At 54.2% G+C, this 17,623-nt stretch overlaps 1 protein-coding gene across 3 annotated transcripts in view; it reads left to right on the top strand.

Moving 5' to 3' along the window:
- The window catches only part of LOC107535103 (carboxyl-terminal PDZ ligand of neuronal nitric oxide synthase protein-like), a 122,721-nt gene that overhangs the window by 81,762 nt on the left and 23,336 nt on the right, over positions 1-17,623 (top strand). The window contains exons 4-6 of one of the 3 annotated variants that reach the window (XM_087828321.1): positions 932-1,005; positions 7,509-7,617; positions 13,301-13,442. In XM_087828321.1, coding sequence (XP_087684447.1) covers positions 932-1,005; positions 7,509-7,617; positions 13,301-13,442 — 325 coding nt within the window. The other 2 variants (XM_087828319.1, XM_016210435.2) reach the window with 2 other exon arrangements.

The following is a 17,623-nucleotide window of genomic DNA, read 5'->3' as shown; positions in this document are numbered from 1 at the left end:
GGGTTAGTATGGAGTCAACATTCATGCATGTGTATATATGTGTGTGTGCATGTCTGTGTATTTGTGTGCCTGTGTTCACGTGTCTGTGTGTGTGTGTGTGTGTGTCTGTGCCTATGTGTTGGTACATTCCAGGTGTATGCAGTGTTGTATTTGAGTAAACCTGCTGGGGAAATCCTTCTTCCTGGTGTCACCTATAGACCCAGACGTGGTCTCCCTGGTCCCCGGCAGGGCCTCAATATCCACATCCCCAGTGCCCTGACCGGAGCCCCATGCATGGTCTCTGAGCCCCAAAGAGCCTACTGTTCAGACTGAACAGCATCAGCCCAGCTTGCCCTGGCCTTGAGGCCTCTCCCTCTCCTCATTCTCACCATGGGAGATGAGTGTGCTCCTTCCCAGTTGTCCTGGATGGCACTGCCTCTGAGGTGGGACAGGGCTCTGTCCTTGCCTGGGAGCAGCACCCAGTGCTTCCACAACCTGTTGGTGCTACCCCCCTCATCAAGCACCGGCGTGTCCCCCCAGATCCCAATCCTATGTTCACAGTACCTGAGGTTCACAGTGGAATGAGCGTCTCTGTGGGCGGCTGCAGGTGAGCTGGTTCCCACGCCAGCGTGTTGAGCTCCCCGCCCCACCTTGGAGGGAAGGAGGGAGGCAGGGTCTGCGTTTCCTGCCACTCGACATTGTTGCTTGCCCCTCCTGCTCCATGACGTCCTGACTGAGTCACCTCTGTGCCTGGAGAGACTCTCTCCTGACATGCTCAACGGAAGTGGGTGAGAGCAGACACTTGACATTCACACGTGTCCTTTGGAACAATCAGTTGCAGGCCTCTCGAGGGAAGTCAGGCCAGGAGCAAAGGCATGTTCTGTGAGCACCTGTAGCCCAAACTGTGCCCTGGTCCTGCAGCTGAGGACAAGCCTAGCTTATCCATTTACAGTTTCTTTTATTGCAGAAAAAGGAGTGGACGTGGGACGAGAGCAAGATGCTGGTGATGCAGGACCCCATCTACAGGTAGGAGCTGCCATGAGGCTGCTGAGCCCCCTGCCTCCTCTGGAGCCACCTGCCAGGTGGGGGTGCACAGCTTGCATGCATTTCCACGGTGTCTCCCTCTGCAGAAGTACATTTGCCTCACTCTTGTCGTTGAGAGGGACTCTCCACGTGCTTAGGTGCACTGAGGGCTTGGAGGACTCTGCCAGCTTAATCCAAACCTCAGGGCGTCATCCGAGACCTCACCATTGTGTGTGAGTTTTGTCTTACCTAGAATTCTGTATTGCATGTATGTGGATCGGAAGGAGAAAACTGGGTCTCTGCCCCTCGCTTGCAGCTCCCCGCAGTTGTCTGCTCCACCATCTGCCCTTCACGAGCCCAGCGCAGAGAAGGGCGTTGCATTCACAGGGGAAGCAGGTCACACGTAGACTCCCCAGAAATTGCTTTCACAGTGAGGCTGGTGGGATTCCTACAGGTTAGGTGACTGCCCCCCACGTGCAGAGGGGTGCCCAGGAGTGAATCACTCTGAGTGCCAGGCCCTTCAGGACCCAGGGCAGTGCCTCCCCTCATCAGTCCTGGATATTTGCTGACCAAGCCCCACCTACCCCATCTTGTTTTCTTCCTGGGGAGACTGGACATTAGCTATTCCTGCAGGATTTTCAGGACCTCGATTTAAGTTGTGATTTTGTTTCCTCTCACATCACTTGCCGTGGTTGACCAAGTGGGTTAGGGCTGGAACTTGACTGAGATGCTGGCAGCAGGGTGGCCCAGCCTTTGGTCAGAGAGGAGATGCCTGTGAAACGGTACTCCATTCATTCCAGTGAAATGCAGATGTGAAATACCCACTGGGTACTGTGTCAGGTGATCTCTACAGCTACCAAAAGGAGTGAGTCGCGGTCCTTGGGCTCAGAGAGCGCTAGTGCAGTGGGGAGATGGGGCCTGGCCCGCGCTACATGGGCCACTAACAGTGAACTTCCTGTGTCCTGTGGGACTTGCCGTGTTGCTGAAATCATTGTTAAGACGTTACTGTTACTTTTACCTCTTCAGGGGAAGAACTATGCCCAGTTCTTTTGTATTTCTAGCTCCCAGCCCATGTCTGGCCATATGACACATTTTATAAGTGTGTGCTGGCAGATGGGTAAACAGATCAAATTAATATCTGAAAATTAGCATAAGTGTTGTGGAGACTCACAGGAGGGGTGAGGAAAGGCATTTGAACTGGGCTTCAGGGATGTGAGTGGGCAAACCTGTCCTCTGCATTTTGTACAAGAAAGGGTTTCTTGGTGTGTTGTTTGTTTTGTTTTTTGTTTTTATGGTGGCGCCATATACATAAAAAAGTGAACTCTTTGTGGATGCTGACCATGAAACTGAATCTTGCCAGGCAGGCAGTCAAAGGAGAGACATGTAGTGAATTGGAAGTTAGCAGTGGGTCCAAAAAATAGCATTTTTAAAAAGAGACAATGATACTGTTTTAAAGGGAGAGGGGACCCTTAGCACATAGTAGGTGCTTCATAAACTGCATGACATGCTCGGGTGGGTGTTAGCCTCTTGTTTGCTGCAGTGATGTGCTCATTGCAGAAAGGCCACTGAGCCTGTCCATCCTCTCGGGGGCCAAAAGCACAGCCCCAGGAGGCACGAGCCGCTGGGCAGTGAATGGATGAACTTGGCAGCAAAGTGGAGACAGTGGAACAGTCAGAGTTAAACCTCCACTCAGTCGCTCTGTAGCCTCAGAGGACATCATTGCACTAATAGTGGTGGGAAACTCAATTAGGCCAACTTTAGAAAACCTCACATAATTAACACTGTCTACTGGGGAGGGTCCACCCCGTGGAGGGGACCGGGGGATGGGAAACCAGGCCTGCGCCCTCCACTGTGGCAGTGCTTTCCGATGCCTTGCTCTGTGCTTCCTCTCCTTGACTGAACAAAGGGGGCCGATGTAGAATCTGGGCAGAGCCCTAGAGAGTCTCAGACAGGAACGTTGCAGAATCGAACCCTTGCCCTTCCCTGATCCCTCTCCCTTCCACCAGAGGGCACTGGCCTGGATGTCCAGCCGGTGGTCCTGACCTGCCTTTGAGGCTCTGGAGGAACTGCATTCTCTCCCTAGCACAATTCATTGTTGTACTTCCAAGATTTTGGATGTTAAGACAATTCATGGGCCCATAGAGGCTCATCAAGTCCAAGGTAAGACCCCTGGGGCCATCTGAGGGTTTTGCATCTCCAGCTGGGAAGGTTTGTCACTGGCTGTACTACTACAGGAGGGAAACCAATCTGCCTCTCTTAATAATTTAACATTGGCATGAATAATGGTTTATGCTGGCATTTGTTAGAGGAGGTTCTTATTCAAGACAAAGCCCTCTTGTATTGGTGGGTTTCAGATCACAGAGGGGAGAGAACCTATGTGCAGGAGGAGCCTTTATGGTCCCTGGGGTGCCCCTGGAATCACATGGATGTGGGATGTCGGCATAGTCTGGTCTCACACTGGTGTGTAAGGACCACGTGATATGTGACCAACGTGACCCCAAAGGCAGGTACAAAGATTGCTCTGGGTCTGGAGCTGCAGCCCTTAGTGTTCGTAGGATTGTGGTGGGACCGTGTCCCAGAGTGTCCTGTGTGGCAGCTTGAGCATCTGGGACCCCGCCCCAGTGCAGGTGCTGTGTCACAGGCAAGAGTGGTGGCATCCCAGCTCAGAGAGTGCAGCCCAGTGGGGCCTGGGCTTCCTTTCTGGTCAGATGGACCTCAGCTGTGGAGACGAGGGTGGTGGGGAGGCCTGAGAGTCACTTGTAGAATTCAGGAAAAGGGGCAGGGGGAAGCAAGCCAAATTGTCTGAAGGTCCCCACACCCTTGACCAGAAGGCCCCGAGAAGCGGCTGTGGCGAACTTGTGGCCTTTCCCAGCACCTGGTGGACTCGTGATCAAACTGTGATGAATTGAGTGTAACATGTTAGGCTTCACATTTCTGCCCATCAGATTCTCGTTTGTCTTTCAAGGTTTATTTTAAACACCACGTCCACCAGCAATGCTTCTTTGTTTCCACCCCCCCACACTGGGATCTAATTTCTGCTTCTCCTTTGGAGCCCAAGGCTGTGAGTTCATCCTTGCAGTTATTTGTGCATCTGTCTTATTTTTTTTAGTGAGAGCTATCTTGCTCCTCTCTCTGTCTCATTGACCACTGTCGTGTACATAATTGTGCTCAATACATGGTAAATTGAATTCATTTCTTAGTTCTTGGCAAAATTCCCAGGAGGTGGTACATTTATTCTGTAGAGTTTTATCTAGAATCGAACGATGGATGATTCAACTGACGACTGTCCTACACACAAGCATGAGTTAAGTACTGAATGCGACCTGGATGTGAAGTTAGTTAGGGAAGGCGACACACAGTGTTGAGTGAGGAACATCAGTAGCATGTGTGATCACAGAAGATCGCAGACAGCACACGGGGGACTGTTACAAAGGCAACATGGCAGCTGGGGACACTTGGAGTGAGAAGTAAGGTGACCTTGTTCCACTCTGCTTGGAGGGAGCCTGGCATCTCCCGTGGGGCTACCGGGAGCAGGCTGCCTTAAAGAAGCACCTGGCCCCCTGCTGGCTGAGGCTGCAGCCCTGTCCTCATCTTGTTTTTAGTTGTGGCCCCAGTAAAAGCCTTTTCCGAGGTAAGAACAAGAAGAGCTGCAGATGGGGACCCCTGGTGGTCTGCATGTGAACTCACGTAGCTCACTGTCTCCCTTTGGCACCGAACTAACTATTGTGGATGGTGGTCCCTGCTGTGAGGGGTGGGTGCTGCTGCTGTTTCCTCCCTGAGGTGGGGCTGCTGTGCAGGACATGGCCGGTGGCCTGATGTGCCTGTCCTCCCAACCAGACTCGTTTAAACAAAAATTTGTGCGTGTCCACATACATGCACACCTGTCTTTGTGTAATAGGACCAACCCCTCCCATCGCCTTTGTCCCCTGCTGGGAAGGACAAGGCCCTTAGGACCAGTGAGCTGTCAGAGGCCTGAGCTGGCGAGGAGGGGTGAGGAGGAGCCAACTGGCTGACTGAAGAGGAGCCATGGGCTCCTGCGCCAGGTCCCTGAGAGCCCTTCTTGTCCCTGCCGGGCTGTCTGCTCTCCTGTGACCATTGCTGCTGCCCAGCGGGACCTCAGCTCCTCCTGCCTAGATGTGGCCCCCCCCATCAGGCTGCGAGCCTCTTCTCGTACACTTTGCAGTTAAGAAACTGTCTCTGAGGGTTGTGGCTTTGAGAGAGTACAGGGCTGCAGCCTCAGAGGCTACTGCTCGTCCTATGAGCTCTGTGAGCACAGACCACGGGGCCCCAGGGGTTGGGGGCATGGGTGAGCACAGCTGTGAGCTTTCATGGTGATTTTGCACTGAAAGGATCTATGCCAGCCCTCTCCTCCACTTCAAGAAGGGAGGTGTCCACTGCTTTGAGAGCAAAGGGATAACTTGTCCCCGGTGGACAGGGGTGAGGGGGGAGCAGGGCCGCTTCCAGGCGAGGCCTCCCTGTAGGAGGAAGCCTGAGTCCTCACAGGGGGATGGTGGGCTGACCCCAGAGAACACAAACACAGGAGGTGGAAACCAGGTAGTGGAAGCCAGGACAAGGAGCTGGCAGCCTTGCAAACCTTGGGTTTGAAAGCCAGCAGCAGGTGACAGTTGCGCTGCAGAAATCATCTGTGTTGGAGGGAAGCTAAAGCCTCAACCTGTGTGACAGGGTTTTGTCGCGGTTTGTGAGGGATGCTGGCTGTCTGCTTGCCTGTCCACTGGACAAGAAGAAATGAATGTCTCCTGGCGCTCGGCACCTGGGAGCATCATGGGCTGGTTTGCAGTAGGGTCATGGAAGGCAGGAGACAGTGGGAGATGTTACTGGGACGTGATAAAGAACTTGTTACAGCTGAGAAATTAAAACGCATTAACCACTGAGACCGGCCGGCAGGGCTGTGACCAGGCTTCCAAGGATGAATGAGGATTTCTCTGGCTCTTGCTTGACTCTGAAAGTCAGCTGATGGTTTGCAGAGAGTCTGTGTAATAATAAATTAGATATCTGGGTGACCTCTTCCATGAGGAGGCCTAGTGACCAGCTCCAATGTCTGCACTTCTCTGCCGGCAGCCTGCTCTTGGGGTCTCTCGGTCTCAGGGCCCAGGCTTCTTCCCAGATCACATTGGGGGGGGGCAGTCCTGCAGAATGCGGCCCCGTTGCAGTGACCAGAGACCCCAACACTGTTCCACACTCAGGCACTGCCGAGTGAGGATGGGGCCTGTGTCACGGGTTTGTCACCATTTCTTCATGCCACATAGCCGCCTGAGAAGGTGAAGTCGGGGGTTTAGGGTGGGAGGAGGCAGCAGAAGCTGCAGTAACTTCTCCTGAAGGAAACCAGCCAGGGGGTAAGAGCAGAGCAGACAGACAATCAGACCGAAGAAGCGATGAGAGACAGAAGTGGTTGAGACCAAGGACATGGTGGGGCCTGGGAAGGAGTGACGGCAGGCACAGGCCTGTGGAGCTGTGGTGCTGGGGACGCTGAGGTGAGCAGTCCTTGTCCCTTCCAGGGCCTGCGTATAAGGATCACAGTGGGGGCGGTGAGCCTAGGTACCAGGGGCCTGGGTCAGCAGCTCAGGCTTGGGGTGGGCAGGAGGCATCTCTGAGTGAAGGCTGCTGAAGTGTCGCAGCTGTCGCAGAGGCAGGAGGACGAATGTGACCAGTTCTGAAGGGTTGTGCAGGTCAGGACTCGGGGAGATGAAACCAGAAAGGACTTGATCCTGAGGGCAGTAGGCAGCTTTGATAGCTTTTAGAGGAAAATAATGTAGTTTGTGTTTTAAAGCACCCCTGCCCTGGCAGCATAGAAAGTGGCTTGGCAGTGGGTGAGCTGGGAGGCAGACACCATTCAGCTGCAAAAGTCCAGGTGAAAATTGAGCTGGGAACCCAGGCGGCAGCATGGAGTGAAGGAAGGGATGCACTCAGAGGAGCTCGGCCATGGGCGCCAGGCACTGCAGGACAGGGAGGAAGGGCCGGGATGTTGCCAGGACCTGGCTCCATCAGAACATAGTCAGGAGCAGGAGGAGACATTTGTCTGGCGCTTGATGAATTTGGGGAGCTCTAGAGGTGGTCAGAGGGCACATGGGGAGAATGGGCAGTGCCTGAAGCCCTAGCCATCCCTAACGGGGATAGTTGTCACCAGAGACCACGGGCTCCGGAAAGGAGAAACTGATGCTTCAGTGGAAAGGGCTAGTGTCCTGAAAGGAGAGTGCTGGTTCCAGCCCCTTAATGGAGAGGTGGCCGGTGGCTCCAGGTAGGCTTATGGCTCTGTTGGGATACAGTGATTCTCCTCGAGCACACCAGTCAGCAGGACGGGGCGCTGCCTGGTGACAGCGTGGGGTCCCTGTCCCCTGCCCCCGAGGCTGAGGTCACTGCCTGGCATCAGTGTCCTCTAGGAAGGGAGTCAGTGAGCTCCGTACTTGGACACCTGGTGCAGAGCTTTCCTTGTTGACGTTGGCACCGACTGCCATTCTCAGTGAGTTTTTCGGTTGCTTTTCTTGCAGGATCTTCTACGTCTCTCACGACTCCCAGGACCTAAAGATCTTCAGCTACATCGCAAGAGATGGTGCCAGCAATGTCTTCAGGTGCAATGTCTTTAAGTCCAAGAAGAAGGTAAAGGGACTGTTACCCGCCTCCTGTGATTTCCCTGTGCCCCCACATTGACCCATCTCCCTCATGACAGGCAGGACCTGGAGGTGGCTCCTCTCGGGAGACACGGGACCATCTCAGGATTGTGTGCTGTTGCCCCCTTGTGATGACTGCTCTTTAGTTTCATCTGCATTTTATACCTAGTGATGTACAGACGGCTAGACAGGTTCCCACTGGGTCTGTGCTCTGGAGAGCACAGGTAGGCTGAGCAGTCGTGACCTACTCACCAGGGGCCCTTCCTTACCACCGAGAGGCGTGACACGTGGTGTGTGGCTTAGGAGGTGTGTGTGACATTGGTGGTCCTGGTGACTGCTTTTGTACCGTAACCTTGATCTCGAGAAATGAACTTGGGTAGCTATGGGGCCTGCTTCCTCTCTCCCTGTCCAGGAGCCCAACACAAACTGGGTGTGGCACTCTGTCTCGCTGAGCCCTCCTCGGCAGCCCTGAGCAGTGTCCTGTGGGTCACTGTCCCCACACCTCAGCTTTCTAAGCCAGGAGGAGTCAGAGTCAGCGTTTCCCAAAACGTGCCCTGTAAGGCATTGGCACCCAAATGCTCATGTTGGTGTGGCGCTGTCTAAACTTTCAGGCAACCCTGGAGTTGGGGAAAACCCTGTGATTTCGTTTAGCCCAGTGTTTCTCAAACTGATGTCCCGGGGAACCATGTTTTTCCCACATGATGCGTGTTAATGTCCTGGGAACTATTTTTCTGCAGAAGGGATGCTGGAGACACTAGCCATGAAGGTCTGTAGGTCTGCCACTCTAGCCCGTCCACCAGGCCTGGCCATGTGAGGACCACCCAGGCCCTCTGTGTGTCCTTGATGCTGTGACATCTAGTGCGTCAGGCATCTGAATAGGTTGTAGGTACCTGGTTATGTGGGGACAGTAAGAATCACAGGCAGCAGGGTCAGGATCTAGAATCTGTGTGTGTCCCAGCTGGCACCACAGAGAGAAGTACAGTTTGCTGGCGAAGGCTGAGCTCCTGTCCCAGGCCTTGTAATCAGTCATGGGCCTGGACAGAAGGAGGAAGGGGGCAGTGTGGCGTCAGTGTCAGGTTGCAGTGCCATTGAGAGAGAGGGGCTGAGTCATCTGTGCGCTGAAGAACTGATGGGGTGGAGCCGGAGGGACTGGGCGAGCACAGGGTTCAGGGTACAGGCCATGGTATGTGGTCGGGAGGGCAATGCCAATGTGGCATCGCTCGTGGTATCTCCCGACAGGTGCAAATTCAGAGCTCCTTTCAATTCGTTCCCAGTGCTTACCCCACGTCTGACTCGAGTTTTGTCCAGAGACTGGGCCATGTGACCTTGGAATTTATCAGAGTGACAAATGGCAGGTTATAATTTATGAAGTGCTTTAATATTTAATTGTACTTGATCCTTATAACACCTATTGAAGAAGTTAAGATGGTAATTTTCACCCCCAGTTTGCAGGTGAGTAAATTGAGGCTCCGAGAGATTAAATGGCCTGTCCAGGGTCACGTGAATAGGCCAGGTTAGAGTCAGGGAGATGCTCAGAAATGGGGACTGAGCAGGAAACTGGTAAAGGGACCAAGATATTTGGTTTTTCTGGGTTTTAGTGTAGTGATGCGGACAGTGGGTTCGCTCAGTTTTGCCAAGACTGACGTAAGAACTACGCTCCCTGCGACTTTCACCTTGCAGGGACACACAGGATGAAGTTCCTGCCACCACTGACAAAAAGGTGGTCATTGGTTCCCTGTCATCACTTTCCTGGGTCTCCCAGCTCTCAGCTAAATCTCACCTCTGGCTCTGTTTCCTGTCCCTTTGCCCTCACCTGCTGAGGCTGTGACGTTCTGGGAGCGGGTTCCAGGCCCTTGGCTGGCCGTCGTTTGCAGACATCCTGGGCTGGGAGCCCCTTGGCTGAACTGTAGCTGGAAGGGCTGGTGCCATGCCAGGAAACAGAAGTGAATTGTTCAGCAAAGGAAGCAGATGGGGAGGGGTGGGCATCTGCAGGGCTTGTGTGCTTATCCTGGTTTGCCCACAGACACCCTTCTGGTCGGGGAGATAACAGGTTGGGAAGGAATTGTAGTCAGCAAGTCACAGGAGTACATAAAAGGTGGGGGAGGGCCGCATCCCCTGAGGAGTATGTTGCAGACATGTCTCTGGGTTGTGGGAGGTCGGCAGGGAGATCTCTCAGCTGGAGCCCTCATGTCAATCATAGCGTGGAAGGTCCTCACGTGAGCTCCTTGCGTGAGCTCCTCGCTGCCTGGGCTTTGCTGTCCCCATCACAACATGCTTCCCATGCAGGCACCTGTGGTGTGTCTCCCAGGGCCACTCCTCATGTGGGTGCTGCCCTCACCTCTTGGCTCACCATCGGGACAGAATTGGGTCTCTGGCTGGCTGAGAATGGGCCAGGTGTCAGCCTTCCTGGCAGAGGGCTGCCCTGTACCTGGAGGTCACAGCCACTTTAAAACTAAACTCCCCCGTAGTGAGCAACATTCTGGCTTTGCCTCATCAGGTCACATGATCAGGTCATTAAATCACCTGCTGGCAGACCAGATCTCTCCCATTCCAGAACTCAGGACCCTGGCTCCTCCTTTGTGTCGAAGCCCACACACCTTTTATTGCTTCGGGCTTGTGAGGTCTGTGTTTGCAGTTGTGTTAGACACAAGCTTCCGCCTTTTACTCAAGTTTTAAAGAAGTGCCTGAAAGAAGCGTGACCACTTGTCCTGTCCCGTTGACCGTCTCTGTGATAGGGGAGTGGTCCCACAGCTGGCTCACTAGACTCCGGTGCCTGGAGCTCAGGAGCATGCAACAGACAGATCTCACGTGCTCAGGACAGAGCGCAGGGATGGTAAACCCCGTGGAGCTGAAAGCTGGTGGGCGAATGAAATACTCATGGTGAGATGGGTGCTCCCTCCGTCTGTCTCCACTCTCTCCTCACTGTCATCACTGTCATCATCTTCATCTTCACAGACACCTGCATTCCCAGCTCACTCTCCCTTCCTGACCTACCTGCTGACTCCTCTCATCTCCTGCCCCCCAGGAGTTCTGCACGTGGCTGCAGAGAGCTCTCCAGGGACAGTGGCATTTGGAAGGCACCAGGTTGTGTGTGGAGTCAGCTGCAGAATGAGACTGATAGTCACCTGCCTTTATATGTACACAGCACCCAGAGTCCAGAGTTTGCAGGACCAACAGACAACATGGTCACTTGAGAACAGAAAACAAATTTACCATCAACTGTAACTGTCCTGGGGCCAGGAAATGCAGGAGTCAGCCTTTTGGGTTGCGTGTCTGCCTCTGAGTGGGTGCCTCTCGCTCCAAGAATAGCGCCATCCCCAAGTCGGCGGCTGTGGTTGACTGGCAATGGCACCTGCCAGGTCCTGGTGGTGCCCACATGCGGGCACTGGGGGAGAGCTGACGCTGTGTCTTGCTGTCTGGGTGGGATAGAGGGGTGGCCTGGGGCATTGTCAACATGAGTAAGTAGGTGGTTTAAAGAAACACACTGTGTGTTGTGAGAGGAAGTGGTACAAAGCTCTGTTTTCACAGAGGTACCTGTCCTTATGCCCCTTGAGCTCTGGCATCACCATGTGCAGCAGGGAGCTGCTCTGCGGTCAGCGAACACCTCCCAGCTCTGAAGATGTCCATGCGACTGTGGTGGCCTGACCCTGACAACTGAAAGCTGCAGATGCTCTGGGGTAGCTGAGAGAAAATGGCCTTGGATGGAGGACTTGATCCATGAGGCCAAGTGCTTTCAGGGGCTTATGTAAAACCAACCTGAATTTGTACAGAAATGATGCTCACAGAGATGTCAGTGAATTCCAGAAAATGGGCCAGACCCTGGAGCTGGACAGGCTACCTTCCCAACATCCCAGTTTGCTCTGCATTGCACCTGGCTGCTTCGTGCCTGTGAAACTCCACTTTGAGCTCCTGAGGCCTGTTTGTGGTCCCGAGACCTGAGAGCTGCTTTGTGTGACCAGGGGACCTCTTTATTGGAGTTCTCTCTGTCAGGTTTCTATGTGGCTTGTTAACTATCAAGGCCGGCACATGAGGTGCCTGCCTTCCAGGGTGGTGTGCAGGCGGCCGAAGGCACTACAGCGGGAGGGGCACCCCCCCCCCCCGAGGCAGGTTGGCCCTCCTCGCCACCTTCAAGTAGCCTTTCCCTCAAGAAGGTTCTTATGTAGAATCTCCTAAAAGTAGGCTTTTCACTGGTGAAGGATGAGAGGCTTCTGAGCTCACAGAGCCATTTTTGAGTCTCAAGGGCTGTGCTGCCTCTCTGACTCTCTCGTGCTGTGGCTGAGATAGAGAGGGCACAATAGGGATGCCTGGCTCGGGAAAACAGCACGGGAGCCTTTGGGCCACACCAGCAGGGCATGGACTGGAGCATCGTTCCACATGTGGTGTCCAAGGGCCCAGAAGGCTGTGAAGTCAGCGCCGGGGAGATCCAAGCTGAATGCAGGTTGTGAGAGCATAACCATGTAGTCGCCCTTCATGGGGCCTCACGGGCTGACCACGGCCTGATGCCGCTTTGACTGTCACTCATCCACTGGTGATGCCATTCACCGGCTAGTGATGTCACTTATCCGCTAATGATGGGATGCCAGCTCTTGTGAGCACCACTCCCTAACTGCTGGTGTTGCTGTGGGGGTTGAATGTGGCGTCACCGGGTGGTTACAGCTGACCCGAAGGCAGATCACCCCAAGTGTGGCTTGTGGGAGATTCGGTTGTAGGGGGACAGCCACTACTGAGATCAATAAATGGCAGTTGGTGGTGGGATGTTGGGAGACGGGGGGTCAAAGGAGCAAGTGCTGAGCTTCCTGGCTTGAGCTCAGACTCAGTGGAGCTCACCCAGACTCATCTCAGTCTTTGAGAGACAGACAGGCTGACTGTCCAATTATAGCCCGTGAGCCACTGTGGAGCCCAAGCCCTGCATGAGCGGCTCCACCTCACAGCCGGCGGGGGTCCCTCAGGCTCCTAACAGGCTCCTCTGGCCTGCGCCTCCCCTGGCTGAGCAGCGCAGTGCTGGGGGTCAGGCTCCATCTTGGGCTGTTCGGGGAAGGGTTAAATAGCAAAGCAAAGGGGAGGAGGCACCATGGGTGGCCCAGGTGAGGGCTCACCGTAGACTAAGACGCTCCTGGTGCTGGTCCTGGGGTCTTGGGGTCTTGGGGTCTTGGGTTCCAGGCTTCAGCTGCTTCTGCTGTTTAGACCACAGTGTCTCAGTCCCATGTCACCACGGCCCTTGGTGTGTGGGGTCCAGGGAACCCACTGTCTCTAGCAGAGAGTGTGGAGGTGGCAGAGTTGCACTTGGTAGAATGTGCCCATTGAGCACATGATGGTGGTCGGCAAAGGTTCTAAAGCCTGTGCACTGGCCACTTCTGCTACACTTGGAGGAGGGTCTGGGCTGGTCGGAATGGGGGTATTTGCTCTGTCCCTTCCACTGACTGACTGTTTCGGGACTGTGGTGACAGTGTCTGCTGTCTGTAGTGTCTCAGGAAGGGGACAGGCTCGCACGCTTCTCTGTGAGTGTGTGCGTGTCTGAACATCTTAGGTTCCTGTCTCTCTTCTTGGCTGGTTCCTGCTCCTGGCAGCCTGCCCCTCCCACATCCTACCCCTACCCCCAACCCTCTGTGTCCTCACCAAGGATCCCTGTGTCCTTCACCCACGTCCTTCATCAACATCTCCTCTCCTCCCAGAGCCAAGCCATGCGGATTGTCCGGACTGTGGGTCAGGCCTTTGAGGTGTGCCACAAGCTGAGCCTGCAGCACACGCAGCAGAATGCGGATGGCCAGGAGGACAGGGACAGTGAGCGGCACAGCCACAGTTCAGAGGACCCAGGTAGGTGTCACTGCTGCAATGGGGACGGCCGGCAGGTAGACACAGCACCTGGCAGAGGGTCACTCCTCCAAGCCCAGGCTGAGGTAACTTAAAATGTTTATTTTCCCTATTTCTCTCTAGATTCCAGATTTTCTTTAAGGAGTGTATATTACATTTGTAGCAGACAGTTAACAATGTTTAAACTGTCAAACAAGGAAGCCTTTAAGCTAGACATCAGGAATCACATTTTAAAACAGAGCCACTGCTACCAAATCTGATGCCCAAGAAAGTTCAGAGGGACCTTCGTAAAACAAGTTAGAAAGGATATAAGCCCACAGTCACCTACATAGTTTCTTTTCCTATTCTGAATTCTATAGTTCGGTAAACTCTCCATGAGGACAGTATTGTAATAGCTTCAGTTTTTTATCTGCAAAGCCCAAGAAGATAAACTGAAACAATTAGAAATAATAACTCCTTTTTGGTGATAATGTTCTCAGAGCGCAGGAATGCACACATGAGACCTCAGCTACGTGGCATCTCCTGTGCTCCACTCCTCCTGAGAAAATTGTTGATATTCCACATGTAGAAACATCTGGATCCATCTTGGAAAACCCATCAGGCCCAGTGCACACTTACCTTCAAAGTGTATTATGGGAAGCAAAGCGCTGAGTGGGGCTCTCCCAGGAGGCCAGACCGGGGGTCAGGCTGGGGTTGGCTGTGCTCCCTGTATGTCACATTGGTTCCTGCAGAGGACAGGAGGTGCAGGAGCCCTCCAGTCCGAGTGCAAATGTAGGTGTGGCCTGTGGAGTTATGTCAGTTGCATCAGTCAGGGAGATATGTGTGCACGCGCGCGTGCACACACACACAAACATTTTAAGGGATTGGCTCAGGTGATTGTGGAGGTGATTTTGGACTTCCCACACCTCCACAGGGAAGTGGCGGAGGTTGTCAGGCTGGAGACTCAGGGTGGAGTTGCAGTTTGAGTTCAAAGGTGGTCTGCTGGCGGAATTCCCTCCTCTTCTAGGGAGGTCAGTCTTTGCTCTACCTGATTGGGTGAGGCCCACCCACACTATGGGGGGTAATCTGCTTTACTCAAAGTCTGCTGATTTAAATATTAATCTCACCTGAAAAACACCTCAGCAACATCCAGAATAATGTTTGTTCAAATACCTGGACAGAATGCCCAGCCACGTTGGCCACATAATTAACCATCACAGAAATGACACGGCAGTGGTGTGGTGGGGAGTGCTGGACTAGCAGACCACAGAAGCAGCTGAGCCTGGGTTCTGGCACCCAAAGGTGCCAGAGTCCAGAGCTTGAATTTGGTCTTGGCCACTTCTCAGCTGCTGATCGCATTAAATATCAGAGTCTCTCTGGATCTTTTTTTTCTTATCTGCCAGGAGTTGTGAGATGATGCTTGTAAGTCAGCATTGTGCCAGCGTATAACCCTGTAAACATGCATCAGCTATTAGCAGGTTTTTCAGCTCTGAGTGTGACATTCGAGCCCACTTCTGCAGGAAGAGGAGTCCCATGGTTCTATGACAGGTCCACATTAAATGATTAATCAGGTGCCCTCTGATTTCAGGGTAGTGTCACACCATGAAGCTTAACCTACATTGAGTATTAGTGTTTGAAATACTGCATGTCTGTGATGGGGTGTTTTCTTACTGAGGAAGGCTGCTTACTGCCTCATGGTCCCTCCTTTTGTGTCCCCATTTGCTTTCTTACTGTCCACAGACTCCTAGGGACACATTTTCTCTTTCCGTAAGTGCCTCCCCAAAACGTTTTATCAACTCCACTAGGATTCTCTGCAGTGGGCACCTGAAGCTCCAGGGTTGACCTATTGGTTGACAGGTTTGTTTTTTATTACAAAGATCTCACATCCATCTTAGGGAGCTTTGATTCAGTGGTGCTCATCTTCTGGAAGGAGCTATCCCACGTGACTCGACACCAGCTCTTTGTGTGCAGAGGAAATGAGTTCGCTCTGGGAGCTGGACAGTATGGGGCTTTGCTGTCTGGCATGTGTTGGCTGGTCCCTTTGGGCTTCCAGTGCTTTTGGGATGTTGTCTTCTGTCACTGTGTGCCCTCTCCTTCCGTCCTTACTCCTGTCCCTACCTTGGGGGTCGATTATCTTGGCAGCAGCTGCCCTGTCCAGTCCCGGGGCTCAGAGCTAGATGGGACCACTTTGCCCTGTGTTTCCTTGACTCCTGAGAGGGTTTCCTGGGAGAGGTCCACTTGGAGGCAGCCCTCTTCCCACATCCGCAGCTGGCCCACCACAGGGAAGAATAGATCTGAAAAGTAGCACTCTTGCCACCTGGACGGGCGTTTATTGTATACCTGTTACCTCTGCTGGACCTGGCATCCTGCTCACCTGTGCCCTCCTGCCACCTGTGCCCCAGACCTGTTCCTCTCCTCACACACCTGCTCTTCCCCCACACCTGTTCCTCTCCTCACACACCTGTGCCCCAGACCTGCTCCTCTCCTCACACACCTGCTCTTCCCCCACACCTGTTCCTCTCCTCACACACCTGTGCCCCAGACCTGTTCCTCTCCTCACACACCTGCTCTTCCCCCACACCTGTTCCTCTCCTCACACACCTGTGCCCCAGACCTGCTCCTCTCCTCACACACCTGCTCTTCCCCCACACCTGTTCCTCTCCTCACACACCTGTGCCCCAGACCTGTTCCTCTCCTCACACACCTGTGCCCCAGACCTGTTCCTCTCCTCACACACCTGTGCCCCAGACCTGTTCCTCTCCTCACACACCTGTGCCCCAGACCTGTTCCTCTCCTCACACACCTGTGCCCCAGACCTGTTCCTCTCCTCACACACCTGTGCCCCAGACCTGTTCCTCTCCTCACACACCTGTGCCCCAGACCTGTTCCTCTCCTCACACACCTGCTCTTCCCCCACACCTGTTCCTCTCCTCACACACCTGTGCCCCAGACCTGTTCCTCTCCTCACACACCTGCTCTTCCCCCACACCTGTTCCTCTCCTCACACACCTGTGCCCCAGACCTGCTCCTCTCCTCACACACCTGCTCTTCCCCCACACCTGTTCCTCTCCTCACACACCTGTGCCCCAGACCTGTTCCTCTCCTCACACACCTGTGCCCCAGACCTGTTCCTCTCCTCATACACCTGTGCCCCAGACCTGTTCCTCTCCTCACACACCTGTGCCCCAGACCTGTTCCTCTCCTCACACACCTGCTCTTCCCCCACACCTGTTCCTCTCCTCATACACCTGTGCCCCAGACCTGTTCCTCTCCTCACACATCTGTGCCCCAGACCTGTTCCTCTCCTCACACATCTGTGCCCCAGACCTGTTCCTCTCCTCACACATCTGTGCCCCAGACCTGTTCCTCTCCTCACACATCTGTGCCCCAGACCTGTTCCTCTCCTCACACACCTGTGCCCCAGACCTGTTCCTCTCCTCACACATCTGTGCCCCAGACCTGTTCCTCTCCTCACACATCTGTGCCCCAGGCCTGTTCCTCTCCTCACACATCTGTGCCCCAGGCCTGTTCCTCTCCTCACACATCTGTGCCCCAGACCTGTTCCTCTCCTCATACACCTGTGCCCCAGACCTGTTCCTCTCCTCACACACCTGTGCCCCAGACCTGTTCCTCTCCTCACACACCTGTGCCCCGCACCTGTTCCTCTCCTCACGCACCTGCGCTTCCCCCACACCTGTTCCTCTCCTCACACACCTGTGCCCCGCACCTGTTCCTCTCCTCACGCACCTGTGCTTCCCCCAGACCTGTTCCTCTCCTCACACACCTGTGCCCCACACCTGTTCCTCTCCTCACGCACCTGCGCTTCCCCCAGACCTGTTCCTCTCCTCACACACCTGTGCCCCGCACCTGTTCCTCTCCTCACGCACCTGCGCTTCCCCCAGACCTGTTCCTCTCCTCACACACCTGTGCCCCGCACCTGTTCCTCTCCTCACACACCTGTGCCCCCACACCTGTTCCTCTCCCCTACATCTATTCCTCCCTTACACTTGCTCCCCCCACACCTGTGCCCCCACCTCATCAGACCACCACCACCTGATCCTTGGTTTCTCCTTATTCCAGTTCCTTCTTTCCTTCGTTCGACAAATCCAGCCTCCCTGATGAGCCAGGCTTGATTCTGGGGATACTGTGAACAAGAACAGGCTCCTGCTGGCGAGGGGCTCACATTCTGAGCTGGGTAGGGGTGC

This window comes from Miniopterus natalensis, chromosome 19 (assembly GCF_054644295.1).
Source record: "Miniopterus natalensis isolate mMinNat1 chromosome 19, mMinNat1.hap1, whole genome shotgun sequence".
In the NCBI taxonomy this organism is placed as follows: Eukaryota; Metazoa; Chordata; class Mammalia; order Chiroptera; family Miniopteridae; genus Miniopterus; species Miniopterus natalensis.
This window is presented reverse-complemented; position numbering and strand designations above follow the sequence as displayed.